Source organism: Pangasianodon hypophthalmus, chromosome 12, assembly GCF_027358585.1.
Source record: "Pangasianodon hypophthalmus isolate fPanHyp1 chromosome 12, fPanHyp1.pri, whole genome shotgun sequence".
Taxonomy (NCBI): domain Eukaryota; kingdom Metazoa; phylum Chordata; class Actinopteri; order Siluriformes; family Pangasiidae; genus Pangasianodon; species Pangasianodon hypophthalmus.
In genome coordinates, this window is record NC_069721.1 from 24,917,553 (window position 1) to 24,936,187 (window position 18,635).

General features: G+C 37.2%; 1 protein-coding gene across 1 annotated transcript; it reads right to left on the reverse strand.

Annotated features, from left to right (window-relative positions):
* Positions 1-6,882: 6,882 nt before the first annotated feature.
* Positions 6,883-16,725, reverse strand: rgrb (retinal G protein coupled receptor b). The gene is made up of 7 exons (XM_053238988.1): positions 16,573-16,725; positions 15,643-15,799; positions 13,703-13,824; positions 12,751-12,910; positions 11,640-11,757; positions 10,612-10,725; positions 6,883-7,666 (listed from the first exon to the last, which is right to left on the reverse strand). The coding sequence occupies exons 1-7, from the start codon at positions 16,646-16,648 to the stop codon at positions 7,538-7,540; spliced, it is 876 nt and encodes a 291-aa protein (XP_053094963.1). The 5' UTR covers positions 16,649-16,725; the 3' UTR covers positions 6,883-7,537.
* Positions 16,726-18,635: the final 1,910 nt, after the last annotated feature.

The window sequence follows — 18,635 nt, forward strand, 5'->3', positions numbered from 1 at the left end:
AGGAGAGCAAACCTGTTGGACACGTGAAGCGGAGAGGAGTGGTGCTCCTGTGGGCGAGCCTTAGCGTTAGCTTTGGCTTTGCGATTATGCCGCCGAGTCGTCACCCATTCGCCCCGCTGTGAGGGCTCTAATGCCGGAGTTGGGGGATTACTAACTCCGCCTAAGGCATCCAGACTTTCCCCTACAGAAACTACGCTGCTCTCACTCTCACTAACCCTCTCTAGAGACTGGATGCGCACCTCTAATGCAGCAATCTTCTCCGTCAGAGAGCTAACTAACATGCATTTATCACAAATAAAGTTAATACTAACGACGGAGGAAGAGTGACTAAACATCCTGCACTCAACACACTGAACAAGCTGAATGTTAGACATGTTGTTTAACGCACCTTAGTCGAAGATTTGTTGATATTATTGTAGACGGCGTGGATCCGGTGTGAATGGCCTCCGCTCGCTGTCTTGACAAAATACAAAAGCGCACTTCGAGAGAAAAAAAAAATGAAAATACGGTAGAAGAGAACGTGAAAAATACAACAGATGAAAACGATAGCGCGATATTATTGATTTAAAAAAGAAAGAAACAGTATAGTTAAGACGCCGATGCAGGCAAGAAACTCCCGGCAAAACAATTCGAAAACAGGAAGTAACACAAACACTTAGGGTTACATCAGGGATACATTAGGGTTACATTAGAGTTAGTGTTACATTAGAGTTACATCAGGGATACATTAGGGTTACATTAGAGTTAGTGTTACTTTAGGGTTACATCAGGGATACATTAGGGTTACATTAGAGTTAGTGTTACTTTAGGGTTACATCAGGGATACATTAGGGTTACATTAGAGTTAGTGTTACTTTAGGGTTACATCAGGGATACATTAGGGTTACATTAGAGTTAGTGTTACATTAGAGTTACATCAGGGATACATTAGGGTTACATTAGAGTTAGTGTTACTTTAGGGTTACATCAGGGATACATTAGGGTTACATTAGAGTTAGTGTTACATTAGGGGTACATCAGGGATACATTAGGGTTATATTAGAGTTAGTGTTACTTTAGGGTTACATCAGGGATACATTAGGGTTATATTAGAGTTAGTGTTACTTTAGGGTTACATCAGGGATACATTAGGGTTATATTAGAGTTAGTGTTACTTTAGGGTTACATCAGGGATACATTAGGGTTACATTAGAGTTACATCAGGGATACATTAGGGTTATATTAGGGTTAGTGTTACATTAGGGGTACATCAGGGATACATTAGGGTTATATTAGAGTTAGTGTTACTTTAGGGTTACATCAGGGATACATTAGGGTTATATTAGAGTTAGTGTTACTTTAGGGTTACATCAGGGATACATTAGGGTTATATTAGAGTTAGTGTTACTTTAGGGTTACATCAGGGATACATTAGGGTTACATTAGAGTTAGTGTTACATTAGAGTTAGTGTTACATTAGAGTTACATCAGGGATACATTAGGGTTATATTAGGGTTAGTGTTACATTAGGGGTACATGGGAGATACATTAGGTTTAGATTAGTTTTACATTAGACCTGGTGTTACATTAGGGTAAAGGTTATCTTTAAGGTGTGTGTGTGCGTGTGTGAGGGTATGTGTGTTTCTGGCTCAGTCCTTAGTTTAAAAACTTGTTTGCTGTAATGAATTAGAGCAGTGAGCTCTTGACAGAGCTATTACATAAACAGAACTAATCCAGATTACACTTTCTGTGTAATCCTTTAAAATCATTTCTGTACAAAACCCATTGTGGAAATGTGTAGTTTTATAACACACTCTTTAAACACAGTGTGTGTGTGTGTGTGTGTGTGTGTGTGTATAATACTCTGATTGATGGCCGACTCTGAGCTTTTGTCCTGGAATAATCTGCATAATGTACAACACACACAGACACACACTCTCTATATGCGATCGAAGATATAAGTTCACAGTGCATGATGGGTAATACACATAGTCACATGACCACAGAAAATAAGAATGTGTATGAAGAAACAAACATAAACGAATGACTATCAGTTATTCTTGTTACAGCAGATTCTTTCTGTTCTAATGTTTCGAATATTTGTCAAATCATCTGACCTTCCAGTTAGACCACAACATCTGTTTTTATCAGAGAAATAAAGCACTTAGGGATGTGCTGTTATAGGAAAATAATCAATTATTATTAAATAGTTTTTTATAGGCTACAACAGTGGAACTGTTTAACTTCATTCTTTTACAGGAAAGATGGAAAGATGACTAACTCCACCACCAACTGTAAGAGATTATAGATCTGACTGACAAAAGTATTTCAAATTAATTACATTTTTTTCTCGGATTAATGTGGATTAAATTAATCGGATTAATCTGCTGCAGTATGACCTCAGCTCGGCCTTTCAAACCATTCTGTTCTTTACATTAAAAAAATTTCATAGTAAATTTCAGAATTACGCGGCAGCTTTTGGAGACAAAACTCACATACATGACACTGCGTTCATTTTCACAACCTGTAATTTATGAAAAATCATCTCCAAGTAATGCTTTCATGCAAACACACACACACACACACACACACATGCACACACACACATGGAAGATTAACACTTCTGAGCAAAATCAGAAAAAATTTCATTTCAGTGCCTTCAAATTTTATAACATCATGCTGAAAGAGTCGATTCTTATTCGATTCTTATAAAGACGTGAAATTCCCGTGACAGAGAAACAAAAACTATCTGAAGCAGGAAGTTAAATGAACAGAGATAAATGAACTTACCCTGGGTTTCAGATCTGTTGGAGCTGGATCACGTGACAATCAGGAGCCAATCACAGGAGGACAGACACTAGCATTTATAAGCGTTTATAAACTGTTTTATGCCTTTACAACTTATCTTCATTTTAAAAAAATCATTTTAGTGAGAAATAAAAAAAAAAATTGAGTAATTCTACACAAAGAAAACAAGAGACTAACTAGAAACTGCTGCTCAGAACTGAAGACAAAATACACAAACAAACAAACAAATAAATAAATAAATACAAAACAACACATGGGTTTTAAAAGAACTAATAAGGAGTAATAGGAGACAAATCTAGAAAATCAACCAGTAAAAAGTTCAGAGTCTAGAGCAAAATAAAAACAAAACCAACACACACACACACACACACACACACACAGTGCTGTTTCCACAGGAACTGAGACATAAAGCAGGGAAGATGAGATTGTGACATATATAACATAACATAAAACTAGAAAATAAATAATAAGTGAACAAATTATAAGTAAAGATCATTTGGAGCAACTGGGATTGATAAAGGGAAAAAAAAGACATAAAAAATAAAGAATCATTAATCAGTTCATTCTGTTATACAGAATCCCTCAACTGTAAGGTCCTATAATTATGACTTAGTAACTTGTTCTTTCAAAATATTATCTCATGTTTTAGACTTAACATCTCTCTGTTTTAACATTGTACTTTTAACTTAGTACTCAATTTAATTCAGTTTTATTTGTATAGCTCTTTTAATAATGGACATTGTCACAAAGCAGCTTTACAGAAATATATATAAATTCAGAACATACATTTTTAAATGTATAAATTTATCCCTAATGAGCGAGCCAGAGGTGACGGTGGTGAGGAAAAACTCCCTGAGATGATACGAGGAAGAAACTTTGAGAGGAACCAGACTCAGAAGGGAACCATCCTCATCTGGGTGATAACGCATAGTGCGATTAATAACTCGTTATTTCAATTTGGTGACGTTATTTTCACTTACTAACTCATTACTAAGTAAAAGTAACAAGTTAGTAACTCAGAATAATAAGACAAACAAATAAAAAGAAAATTCACTTCTTGTGGTTCAGGGCTTCTGTACGGTTACTGTATAATAATGATTTTTTTTTTACACTCAAATGAATAAGTAGCTGGTGTTAATGAGTCATGGACAGACACGTGCTAATGATTTGGTGTAAAAGATGACGTGTATTGAAACATCGTAATAGCAGAAAATAGCAGACGAGTCTGAGATAAAACGACCTTCTCTCAGTTTTCAACATTGAATCTAAGAATCTAACCATCGACTTTCTCAGGCAACGATCTCAACATTAACAAGTTTTATTCACTGCATTTTGCTCTTAAATGAGGAACAGCGTTTAGGGTTCTTTAGCATAGATTTAGCAAATGCACAAAATGTGGTTATCTAGCATCCATGCTAACGATAAAAGGACATTAAAGACATTTGAATGATTTGATAAAATGTATTTGTTTTTATTAATCGTTTACTTTCGAGCTATAGTTTGGGTAACAGGGCTGTAGTTTCAGACTGAGCTCATCAGTCAATATCACGAAATTATATAAAGAAAATAAAGAAAAAACAGTGAGAGAACTTACTTTTCTTCTTCCTGTGATCTTCAGGAAATCTGGAGGATGATGATGATGATGGTGAAGAAGAAACAGGCTTGAATGAATTGAATGAATTGAAATGTACATTTTTTGTAACGTGTAACGGACGACTCGTGGAACAGGAAGATTCAAGCATGAGATGTTAAATGTATTCACACATTAGTGCTAAAATAATGTGATTTTATTATTATTTTTATTAGGTTTTATTAATGTTTTAGATTATTTCTCTGAAACATGGACATAGTTAAATGTCTTTTCACATTTACTTTACATACAGATATATAAATGTAATATAAGCAGGACACAAATGGCACCACAATCATGGAATCAACCTAAAAAATAAGTAAAGCAATATTAATTAGCAACTACATTGACCTTTTCACAAGCTATTTCATATATTTATTACCATAATGTTTCTTTTTGCTACCTAGATAATACTAGCTGTTCACTGAACCACTGTTTTCTCACCTGATTGTACTGCTACTTTTACTCAAGTGAATAAAATCACCTTACTTGCCTAATCATACATCAAGTAAACAGTCTAATCCTGCACATGATCATAGCTAGCATAGAAACCTAGCTAGCTAATGTATATAGCAGTGGATACACGTGAAGCAAACTTTCACAGACAGTTCCTAAAGTTCTCGCTGTACGCAGTGTGTTCAGTGTGTTCAGTGTGTTCAGTGTGGGATAGAGCACCGTGTTATGCAAGTGCGTTTGATCCAAACTAATCTGCACACAGTGGAACATTGTTTACTCGCTAATAATCTCACAGGAGGTTAAAATGCTAAGCGGAGAGCATGAACGTGGGGATTAAACGGCTTAGAGAAGCCCTGAGGTATAAACAACTTAAAATAACAAAACTTTAAAGTCTTGATGAGGATGTCCCCCAATGAAATCTTATATTGTCCCTCCAGCAAATGTATTTATTTATTTATAAGTAGGTTTGGGTAAAAATCAAATACAGTCTACAATCCATGTTCACAGGTTTAACCTTCGCAGATTTGATTATTCATGAGTTTGCCATCAATCATTAAAAGGGAATTTTTCTGGGAGTTTTGCAAAGTTTAGTAAGTCATAAATGCATAAAATATATGCATTATTAATCGATTTATCATTTACTATCATAAATATACACACAGATTTACTATAAAAAGTTCCATTTTGTAAAAAGTTTCAGTGTGCTAAAGACCTGCGGTTGTGGACGCCACGCTCTGTCTCGGTACTGCGAGTCTCACTCGCCTGCGTGCGGCGTATCTCGCGTTTCTCTCAACTCTTCGCATCTTTAAACTGCAATAAAATATCGACTGTAATCATGGATTCAAAGTGTAGTGCTTCTAGTGTTTCAACACACTTTTTTCTGCGTTTTGAATATGGAGCCTGGAGATATTCGTGGTTTTTTCCCACATTGGCGGTGGTCCTGCGCCCCTAACCCCGGCGAATACAGAGGGCCGACTGTAAACTTATTTTACACCAAAAAAACGTTGGGTTGCTCTTTTACCCCAAACGCTGGGTTACACATATTGTTTAGTTTAGTTGAGTTGTTTGTTTCATTAGTAGGTTAATTTGGTTACAACCCAACATGTAGGTTTACTTATTCCAGTCTCATGACAGCATTTTTTTATATTTTAAAGCTCCAGCTTGTAACTCACTGATTTGATCTCCAGCCTGCTGCTTTCCTTAAAAATAAAATTAGTCATATATCTCCTGTGTGTTTGACTGATTTCAGGTAATTAACATCCGCCTTTTTTACTTTTCATAAATAAATAAATAAACTCACCCAGTCAGTTCCACAAAGTTATAACAGATGATATTTTTGTTAGCTAGTTAGCTCTATTACAGTTGTGCATATATCGTTATAACCTCTCAGGTGTAACCCAATGCTAAGAAAATTCCAAATCAATGTATTTTCACTGATAACATCTTCTCTTTTTTGTGATTGCCCAAATTGTCTCCCAGTCTGGTTAACACTTTCATGCATAAATTATTTATATGAATAATAATTTTTACACTTAAAATGGCATGATATAAGAATTGTAATTCTGTCTAAATATCAAATATTAAAACGTAATAGGATTGTCCATGAGTTAAAAAAGGCTAAAATATTATGCCTGAAATAATAATATAAAATAAATACATTTTCTAATGTCCAAAATTTATAACATTCAGGTCTCATTAAAATATGCAATGAAGACAACATTTTTAGAAAATATCATTTCTGAACATACAAAGTTTACACAGATTGGGACTGACGCAAAGAGGTTAAAAAAAAAAAAAAAAAGATCTTCCCCCAAAAAAACAAACACACACACAAACAAACAAACAAAATGTTTTTTTTTTTTTTTTTTAATGTAAGGCAATCTGTGGAGTCCGGCACACTTTTTTTTTTTTTTACTTAAAAATTTTTGCTATGTATTCATTTTTTATTTTGTAGTAAAGATTAAGAACAATAAACTGTCTAGAAAACTACAGAAGTTCTCAAGTGATTTGGAGTTGATTTACATTTTATATTTTTCCTTAAATATAAAAAAGAGCCTTAATTGACTGTTGAAAGGGTTAAAAACCTGATTTCTCCATTTTATGATTCTGCACCTCAGTAAAACCGGGGCTGCTATATGAGGCATTGACCAAGTTATAGTTTATAGAATCCATACCAGTTGTTGCCTATAATAATAATAATAATAATAATAATAATAATAATAATAATAATAATAACTCAGCAGTCAGTTGGGTCATTTTTATCCCAATAGGTTAGGTAGAGAATCTTCCTCAATGCACTGAGTTAAAAATAACCCAACGTTGGGAAACATTTTTTTTTAGTGCGTAGAATTGTTTTTAAAAAGAAGAAAAAAATGAAGCTTTAATAAATCAGTACACATTTATTGACTTAAAGGCAGAGTGTGAGTATAAAAACAGCTCTTCTTCTTCTTCTTCTTCTTCTTCTTCTTCTGTCTCCTCTTCAATATTCCAGCCCCGGCCCACATCCCTGATATTTTCACTTCCTGGTTTATTGCGCACACGGATGCAGCAGATGAATGTGAGAACAATAATAAATCAGATTATAGAATTAAAACCCGTTCTCTAAACGTAGCCTTGTGTCTTCACCGAGTTAAACTTATCATGATGATTCCAAACACGTGACTTTTATTTCTTCTTCTCCACCTGTCTCTGTCCTGTCAGGAACTGCCAGATTCCTCCTCTGTAAAACTCGTTACTGTATGCGTACAGCAAAGCGTTGAAGATTGGAGACAGTTTAGCGAGAACGGGAAGGACCTACGAGAAGAATGGAACATGTTAACACAGATGGCCTTCGTCTCTTTATTTTTAGTAATAAACTTTTTTTCACAGAGATTATCACCTTCCTCAGCACCACTGACTATTTTTAATAAGAGGACAACACTATTATTATTATTATTATTATTATTTCATGCAAAAGTGGCTGGGCTTGCCACGATGCCTCTCTGAAACCGGTCTCATTGGAAAGAATATCTTACAGCTGCCACTGCAGTCATCAGCATGGGCTATAAGCAGGAGAAGACCAGGCTAGTGTTGGAGCTGATTGAGTCCACTGACCAGGCACTGAGGAGTACAAACGTCCAGGTCCACACGGTCCTCAAGTAGAAAGCCCATGCTGAAATTGCCCTGGCAATTAGCTCAAAGAGATCGTACGGGAAGGACAGGTCTCGGGTGGGGAGAAGTTCCGTAAGTCTTGTCCATGGCCAGCAGGAAAGACAGGAAGGAACTGGTGCTGTCTGAGGTGACGAGGATGGAGGATGAGCGCTATAAGATCAAGGTGGTAGCACAGGGATGACAGGGGCACTGGGCAACGTGGGAAATCATTGTTGGGAGAAACATCAGCATGTTTACAGTACATCCAGATCCAGCCTGAAGTGAGGAATCCAGGATGCCATGGACAAATGCAAGCTGCAGATAGAGGACGATTCAAACACCTCTGACCCTCAACATATGCAGCAAGGCATCCAGGGTTTTACAGACTACAAGCCACAGACTACGTCCTTCCTGGAGGAGCTCAATAATTTTAATGTTCGCTTTGACAGGACAAAATACAGTGTCTGTCAAAGCTGAGCTTCCATTGCTGACCCCCAGCTCTCTTTCTCCACCAGAGATGTTGTTCTCCATCCTGAGCAGGGAGAACGTACGCAAGGTTGCTGGCCCTGAGGGCATCCCAGGCTGGGTGCTTAGAGCATGTGCAGAGCAGCTAGCCAGGGTTTTCACAGATATAACTTATTGTTGGCCCAAGCAATTGTCCCCATCATCGCATGATTGCCCCCCTTAAATCCATCATCACCAAGTGCTTTGAAAGGCTGGTCCTCTCTCATTTGAAAGCCTGCCTACAGCCGTCACTGGATCCGCATCAGTATACTTATCATCATAACAGGACAACAGAGGACACCATTGCCTCAGCCCTTCACGCTACACTGACTCGGCTCCTGACTGTGCTCCTGTGTTAGCTCTACTGATCTCCAAATTCTCCAGTCTTGGGATCAGCACCACTCTTTTCAACTGGACTCTGGATTTTTTGACCAACAGACCACAGTCTGTTAAACTTGGGAACAACATCTCCATCATCCTAAACACTGGCATGCCACAAGGCTGCAAGCTGAGTCCACTCCTCTACTCCGTCTTCACCTCTGACTGTGCACATCTCCAACTCCATAGTCAAGTTCACAGATGACACTACGTTGGTTCGCCTGATCAGAGATGATGATGAGACAGCCTACAGGAAAGAAGTTCAGCATCTGGTAACATGGTGTGCCAATAACAACCTCGACCTTAACACCCAGAAAACCAAAGAACTGATTGTGGACTACTGGAAGCCTTTGAGGAGCCAGAAACACACTCCTATTTTTGCTAAAGGGACTGAGGTAGAGCAGATCTCTAGCTTCAGTTTCTGGGTTCCACGTCTCCACTGACCTTTCCTGGAATCTCAACACCTTCTCTCTCCTCAAAAAGGCACAACAGCACCTGTACTTTCTGAGGAGACTGAAGAAAGCTCACATTGCTCCTCAGATCATGGTGAACGTCTATCACTGTACCATTGAGAGCATCCTTACAATCTACATCACAGTATGGTACAACGACTGCACAGTGTGTGAGCAGAAGGCACTACCGCGGGTAATGAAAACTGCCCAACACATCACTGGAACACAGTCGCCCAACATTACAGACATTTATCAAAAGCGTTGCTTGTGGAGAGCGAGAGGAATTATCTAAGGACACCTTCCATCCCCACCATGGACTACTTGTGCATCTCCCATCAGGAAAACGCTACAGAAGTCTGTTGTTGTTGCACAAAAAGACTCATGAACAGCTTTTTCCCTTCAGATGTGCTAATGCTGAACTCTGCCAGCCTCCACCTAATAACTACACACTAGCATTAGACACCATACTATACTGTATTGTACATTACTGCTATTATCTGCAATTATTTATAAGTAATCTGTCATCACTACAATTATTTATATCAGACTGTTATTTACACATTATTGCTATTTGCACATCTGTATTTTTATCCACTGTATCATATTGCATGCATCATGCTGTTTAGCTCTCCCTGTGTACTGTTTATCTCAACTAACCACACTATAATTCTTATTTATTTCATTTAACTTAACTACCATTTGCTTTACTGCTATTCATCATATTGTTTTCTTTTACCTGTACACTGTAATCTTAACCTATCGCATCATAACTTTATTTATCTCATTTAACTTATTTGCTATTTGCACTACTGGTTGGATGCTGACTGCATTTCATGTCTCTGTACTCGCACTCTGACAACGACAATAAAGTTGAATCTAACCTAATTATTTTTTAAATAAATTATCCCTATTTCCTGAGCATTTTAATCATCAATTAATTATGTAATTTACTTATTTACAAAATTCTTCTTCTTCTTCTTAATATTGCTGCTGTTGTTGCTATTTTTATTCATTATAGTTCTTGTTACTTATTATTGTTATTTAAATTATTATTAGTAGTAGTAAGAGGAGGAGGAGTTATTTTTTATTTTTTAAATAAATGATTACATCTAAAGCATCATTGAGAATTTTTAATTTTTATTATCATTGAGCTATATGATTTAATTATTTAAAAAGTTTCTTCTTCTTCATCTACTTCTTTTAATTATTATTTTTATTATTATATTTGTGTTATTTTGTGTGTTTGTGTGTGTGTGTGTGTTAAAGGTTCTGTACCATTCGGAGTTTAGGTGATAAGATCTTCGTGTTCTCGAAGCAGGCGTACACACACATGATAACGTACGGACCCCAGCAGAGCAGCAGCATTTTAACAGGTAGACCTGTGTTAAACTGCACACACACACACACACACACACACACACACACACACACACACACAAAATCACAAATCTGCTAATCTGCTAAACACGCTTTATAAAATCTGAGCTATAAACAAAAGCCCATTGAACAGAAACTCATGTGAGAGACTTTTACAGATTTAGTCAAGCTTTTCACAGCCGATCAAAGTCTGATGTCTCTGTGTAATATGTGAATAAATAAGTAAATAAGTAAACAAACAAACAAATAAATAAGTTAAATTAATTAAATGTTAGAAAAATAAATCATTATTGTAAAACCTGGGTAGGTTTATAAACTATCTATAGATGAGTCTACATTTAAGTCGAATAAATGAAGTTATATCAGTTTTGTCTATAATTTTTTATGTTTTCGTCTGTACAAATCTGTTTACTTTGCTAAATACAGAATGTATCGCTCAGGATACCTTCAGTTTGTTTTGTTTTGTTTTGTTTTATTATTAAGGGATCCCTTAACATTATTTAAATTATCTGTTATCATTAGTTAACAAATGATAAACTGTAGCATTAATGCACTTTCAGTAACATTATTAAAATAAATACCAGTAGTTTTAATCTTTTTTTTTTTTTTTTTTAACAAAAATGTTTATGGTTGTTCACAGGCAAAATTCCACTTTTATCATTAACCGTACACATGGTTTATTAATGCTAAAGTCTAACATTAGTGAGTATTAATAAATGCAGTAAATAAAAAAGCATAAATGTAACGTTACCTTTATTTATTTATGTATTTATTACAATCATTTGTCATTTCTGAAACATGTAAAATGTAGTGTTGGGGTTAACTGATAGCTGTTCATCCTTTTAAAGTATAATTTAAGGAAGGAAGATAAGATTATCATAAAATGATGATTTTTATGTATCGGTAAATATTTGAAATGTTGTTACCTTGAAGTTGTGGATCTTTTTGAAATAAGCGTAGATGGAGGAGTAGGAGGAGTGCATGATGAGGAGAGGGAAAGCCAGGTACAGCACGGTGAGAGCCAGCGTGTAGGTGACGTAACCTCTGAATACCACCGAGAAGGAAACAATGGCATTAAACATCACTGTTACAGGAATTACAGATGATTTCAGTCACACCACATTATCGCTAACATCATACGCTGGAAGCTAACTGCCTTATGGTTTAAAAATCACGTGTTAGAGTTGTATTGGAGATAAACTCAGATGGACGGATATTACACCTAATATTACAGTTATACTAAGTTTATTGGGAGGCAGAACATTTTGAATGAAAATCCATCATCAGATGTGAGAACTCTGGGCCTCTGGCGATCTTTTAATAAAGTCAAGTGTAAATGTTTTCATGAACTAAAAGTTTCTGCCATGTTTACAAAGGTCTAATTTTCTTCATACTCACTTGTGTATGGTGATAAACCCCAATGTGATAAAAGCCATAAATTCCTAAACACATTCCCGACACAGATGATTTACATTTAGCCACGCCCACAAAACTCCATAAAAGGCAAACCTCACAGAGAGCTGAAAACAACAAAATGGTGACTAAAAGGTGCAACAGCGCGTCCTAAGTGTAGCGAGTGTTAAATCTTCCAGTAATGCAGCTCAGCCACTGCAGTGCATCAGCTACCACAGACACACACTAACTCCTCCTCCTTTTACAGGGTGCCATTTCTTTTGCTCTAATTGAACTGCTAATCCCATGCAGACCACAGTACATGAGCCATATGGATCGAAGGCTCTATAAGTACTTCTGTAAGTCGCTCTGGATAAAGGAATCTGTTAAATGTCATAAATGTAAATGTGAAATGTGAATAAATGTGAAAATGTAAATGTAATAATGTAAATGTGAATAAGTAAGAACAGATTTCTTTTGTGAATTTCAGGCCATTTTTTAACAGATATCTGGTAGAAATATGGCTTTATTTTGTAGCTCAGTAAGGCGGGGTTGTGTAATATATTGGTATCAGGTTTACATGCCTGTTATAAATATACTGCTCAGGTGTGTTACGCAGTGTTTGATGTGTTTTGAGGTGTGTACCTGTCTCCTCTGGTGTAGTCGAGGGTGCAGCCTACATTCATGGGCTCGAAGTCGAACACGCCCCATCCGATGAAGCGTAACGGCAGAGCAGCCCACAGAGTGGCCAAACCCCACATGATGGAGCTCATGGTCAGAGACGTGCTCCAAAACATCTTCTGCTCTGAAACACACACCACACAGCACTCGATTTTCACACACACACACCTCACTGTAGCACAATGCTGTGTGTTTATTAATATTCTTGATCTATGAATTTAATTATGTCTCATTAGCCTAGGTCATGTCTTAAAATATGACGATCGGTATAAATAATAAAGAAATAAAAGAAGCAGGGAGTGAAACACCACTTTTTTACGCTTAAATGAGCTCTGAGTTCTGGATTGTGATTGGTCAGAAGGTGTTGATTAGTTTTCTAGAACAGCAGCTCTGACAGTAGCGCAGCTGCAAATCACAGGTTTATATTAATGCACTCGTTTTAATAAGTTATTGTTTCTATAGCAACAGCTCATGCACAGAGACGTGTATAGAGGACGCTCCACGAAACGGATTAAAAAAATTGTTGATATGGTGAAGTTTTCTGTAAGGAGATGTTTATTTAACGTTTATGGAAGGAGTCTCCAGTGTCAGAGCTTTGTAGCAGTCAGAGGTAGCTTTAGGTTTTCTGATATCTTCAGGACAGAGGAGGAGAATTTGTAATCGTTGGTAAGCTGCTGTGGTGTAAGAAGAATAAAACACTTGGGGACGTGCTGTAATGGGAAATGAATCATCTTCAGGCTGGTAGCAGTTACTCTGCTCCATCACACCACTCCGTCACTCAGTATGAGATACGCATGTACAGTTTACTGTTGGAGAAGTCTTTCCTATTGTTTCACATTTAGTAAATTAATAAAGTTATTATTTTTGAATTATTATTTGGGTTATTTTTGAATAAATATGATTTATATGAACTCACTGGTGCAGTACATGTGATATCGGTCCCACGCTACAGCACCGAGAAAACTGATTCCTGCCAAGATGGACACAAGTCCCTGAAAAGCGTGGATCTGGCAACCCTCAGGACCGAACGGCCAGTATCTACAACACACACACACACACATACACACACACACATATACGGAGTCACCAGTTTATTCATTATTAAACTGGTGTATATAAATATAATAATCTTTTTAAGAATCCTGATACTTAATAATTGAATTGCACGCTTATGTTTATTATACTTTAATACATAAAGGCATAGATGAGAAAATTATTCTATACATGAAGTTAAAATGCTTTAATACTTTAATATAACTTCTGGAAAAGTTGTGTTTTGGTCAAGCACATGCAACATCTGAAAAAAAGACAATTCATCAGAAAACAAACAAACAAACAAACAAACAAACAAATAAATAAATAAATAAGCAAGCATTTAGTGTGGAGTATTGTGCTGGTATTAAAAACAATGGTATTAGTGGATGAAACAACTTCCTGCGTCATCACCCATAATTCCCCTCTTCTCTCTGGCAATATCATAATCCTGTTTATGGAATAAATTCTTTTTTTTGTTAATCATTAGATGCTTGATTACATCCCACTTTTGTGGAAGGTAGAATTTAATCAAATACGGGCATGTAAAATGTATAAAGTAATTATAATGTGCTTATTGTATATTTCACACACACACACACACACACACACACACACACACACACACATGAAATATTGTATTTCAGTATAAAAAGTTTCATGACACTTTGTGTTTTCTTTCTTTTACTTTTTGGATAATTAATGAATCTTGTGATTAAAACGTCACATTTGTTTTCTTTTTCTGTTTGCGAGGATTTTTTTTTCTTCTTCACGTGCAAACGTCTCTTCAGCACCAGTAGCTTTACTCTCTATCATGCAGCACAATTTCTGTTTAATATACAGCTGCACTCAGAGTTATTCAGTCCTCAGACGTAACTAAGGATTTAAGCGCTATTCAGAAGTTATGTGAGAGTTACACACATGGGGGCGGAGTTTGTCTAAAACAGGGGCGTGTCTCAGTTACGCTCGATTCTGATCTTGAACTTAAGTGCATATTTCTTGTGTGATATCGGCTCGAGGGAGGAGCAGCTCGAGTGAGGTTACTAAGAGTAACATGGTAGAGGTGTGTAAATTAGCGAAGGCGATGTCCGATGCTGTAATACGCTCTGGACCCATCCCAATGCGGCGTGGTGATGTAGCTTACAGCAGATTATGGTTGCTGAACTGCTGGATGTCCAGGTGGTGCTCTGAAATCAATGTGGGCTTTATAAATAATTGGACTAACTTTGAGGGCAAGGCTGGCCTGTTAGGGCGGGACGGTATCCATCCCACTCAGGAAGGTGCTGCTCTCATTTCTTGCAGCGTAGCACATAGTCTCAGAACAGGCCTAGTTAATCGGTGACAATCCAGGGCCAAGGCCAGGGAGCAGACAAGCAGGCTAAACCGACCGTCTGCTAGCTGCACTGAGTCACTGAGTCGTTGCACCGTATTGAGACTGTGTCTGTTCCCTGAGCTAAACAAAATTATAGACATACTCAGACAGTTTGTTTTAGTAACCTAATTAACATAAAATTAAATCAAATCGAATGCATAGCCAGCATGATTGATCTGAAGCTAGGACTGTTGAATATTAGATCTCTTACATCTAAAGCGCTTATTGTTAATGAAACCAGTACTGATCAGAAGTTTGATGTACTGTGTTTAACAGAAACGTGAATTTTACTTGAGTGTGATGTGTGCCCGAGTACCCGAGTGTGGCATGTACCCAAGTGCGACGTGTCCCTGAGTGTGCCGTATACCTGAGTGTGGCGTGTACCCGATTGCAACGTGTACCCGAGTGTGGCAAGTACTCAAGTGCGGCGTGTCCCCGAGTGCGACGTATACCTGAGGTAACTGGCGTAGGCAGATGTCAGACCATTACAGCTGAGTCCGAGATCAGCAAGCGCCAGACTAAAGACAAAGAAGTTACTGGGAGTCCTGATCTGCTTCACATTCAGGAAGGCCAACACAGTTATGAAGTTCAGGAAGAAACCAAGCAAACCTAAACACACACACACACACACACACACACACAATCGAGGATTACAGTACACACACCTAGGATCCTATTACATGACCTAATTTTATATCAAAAGGGTGTATTAAACAACACAGTTTTCATCTTTACCTCAAATATAGCGGACTGGCCTTTGTTTTATACTCAAGCTACAAAGCTAATGTAGCTAACAAATAAGTGAAGCTTATAGCCACTATAGCATTGTGCAAACTGTATGTCTAAATCAACACACACACACGTCAAAAGATAAACACGTAATTCTACTCAACACACACAGCTATACTTTACTGAAGAGAGTCATTACTGTTTACACCACAGCGCTGCTGAATTCTGGATTCTGATTGGTTCTAAGGTGTTGGTTAATTTTCTATAACAGCAGCTCAGTAGTCACAGGTTTATATTATTGTGCTCGTTCTGATACATTATCGTTTCCATAGTAACAGTTCATTCACAGGGACTTGTACAGTGGACGATCCACATAAACAGATAAAAAAAAAAACAGAATCATTTTATTCACAATATACATTAGCATGTATTATGAAAAAAAACTGTGTCTGTTTTGAAGTTTATTTTGTTTACGTAACCTTTATGGAAGGAGTCTCCAGTGTCAGCGCTTTGTAGATGTCAGAGGTAAAGCTGTAACTAAGTTTTCACTTTTTTGCATTCATTACACACATCTTTAGCTAATTCAAATAAATGATCTAAATGGAATAAGAGTTAATATTAGCTTTATAACTTGAATAAATATTGGCACCTACCGCCAACCAGCAGCACCGAGCCAAACACAAACATGTCGAAATCACTGAATCCCTCAGGTAATGTGGGAGACGCCATTTTAAAAAACTGATCAATAACAATATTCTCAGTAACACCGCTCGTCCTTCAGCCGAGTCTGAAATGAGAAGCGTTTAAAAAGAACAGCGTGATTTTATATCCTGTTTCACGTGAAAGGCCGTGAGGGCGTGAGAGGTGTTAGAGTGAGTAATGCCTGAAGGAATGTCTTAATACACTGCTGTGGGACTGAGAGAGAGAGAGAGAGAGAGAGAGAGAGAGAGAGAGAGAGAGATTTCACAATACACAATAGCTGAGAAACACACTGTACACTATTCTACACTCTTCATTACTCGTCTTTCCCTCCATCCATCTTTATCTGTCTGTCTGCCCATCGCTTTCTATTTATCTGCCCATCTGTGTGTGTCATTCTCTCTCCATCTCTAACTGTCCATCCGTCCCTATCTATCTGTAAATCCATCTCTCTCTCTCTCTATCTGTGCATCCATCCATCTCTATCAGTCTGTCTCTCTGTCCATCCACCTGTCTCTATTTTTGTCAACTTGTCACGGTATCTATCCAGCGCTCCATCTGTGTCTATCTATCTATCTATCTATCTATCTATCTATCTATCTATCTATCCTCTTCGTCTATCTGTCCATCCCTCTGTCCATCTGTTAATCCCAATATATCTATCAATCCATCTGTCCATCTCTCTCATTCTGTCTATACACACGTTGATTAAACGGATCATTTGTTTACGTATAATTAACAATAAATTCTTTGCTATTTTACAGTCATTAAACTTTGTTTTGTTTTGTAAATATTAATTTACATTTAAATTCAGATTATTTGATGCCAATGTCATGATGCATTAAAACCTCAGAGAGATCTGAACACATGGTTTCCTCATTTAGGAAGAATTTCTACAAATCCAGTCTTTATTTTTAAACCCAGAACCTGTTTCGGTGACAAAGCCTAAAGCTCAGCATGTGTACATGTTGTACATTTCGGACAGAACTCGACTCCCGGCTGCAGTAATCCCGAGTCAGTGCTACTTACAGCGAGGTGATTAGCACTGAGGATTTTAGTTAACAACAAACGCTGGTCATGGGAACAGCAGATGCCTGAGTGGAGCTTTAAACAGGCTAAAAGTACATCTGAGATTAATTTCCTTCCTACTGTAAACCTTTATCATGTAAAATTAACTGACAGTTAGCTCAGCTGCAGATCACAGGTTTGTATTAATGCCCTTGTTCGAATACGTTATCGTTTCTATGGTAACAGCTCATTCACAGGTGACTTGTATGAAGGACGTGCCACATAAACACATCAAAACGTTTATATGGAGTCTCCAGTGTCAGTGCTTTGTAACATTCAGACATAAAGATGCAACTTTAAGTTTTCCAACATCTTCAGGACAGAGAGGTTTACGCTTAGCGGTTTCTCAGTAACATGACAAGCTGCGTTTTTGTCTTAATAACGGCTGTTTATACTGCAGCTGCTATAACGTAAGTGAGAACAGGAACTAACTTTTCTCATGATATTCAGTATAACTATAACTAGATAAAGAACGACATGTCTGACTTTTTAACAAATAAAAAATTGTAATCACTTTGGCTAACGTGATCTTTTAAGCCAAGTAGCTAGAATTGTTTTAGAAAAATGTAAGTGAAAGAACATAAAGCAACACTAGTGACTATAAAATAACTAATGCATAGATTATTATGTAATCTTTAACTCTTCTTTAAATAATTGAGCACATTTGTCAATTTTGCGTTTCTCGCAGCACGCCTCATTCAGCATTACGTTCTGCTGAAGTGCTGAAGCAAATAATATGACCATCATCATTAAAATCCAAGCTCTATATTTAACCGTCCAATCAGATTGTCAGAATGTCCCTGTCCTGTATATAAACAAAAGGCGAGCACGCAGCCTATGAGCTTCCAGGAAGGAATTAATCACGCAAATGAAAATAACCCGCGGCCTTTCCTTAATCCTCCTCTATCCTTTTTATCTGGGGATTCAGAGCAGCAGCAGCAGCGTGGAC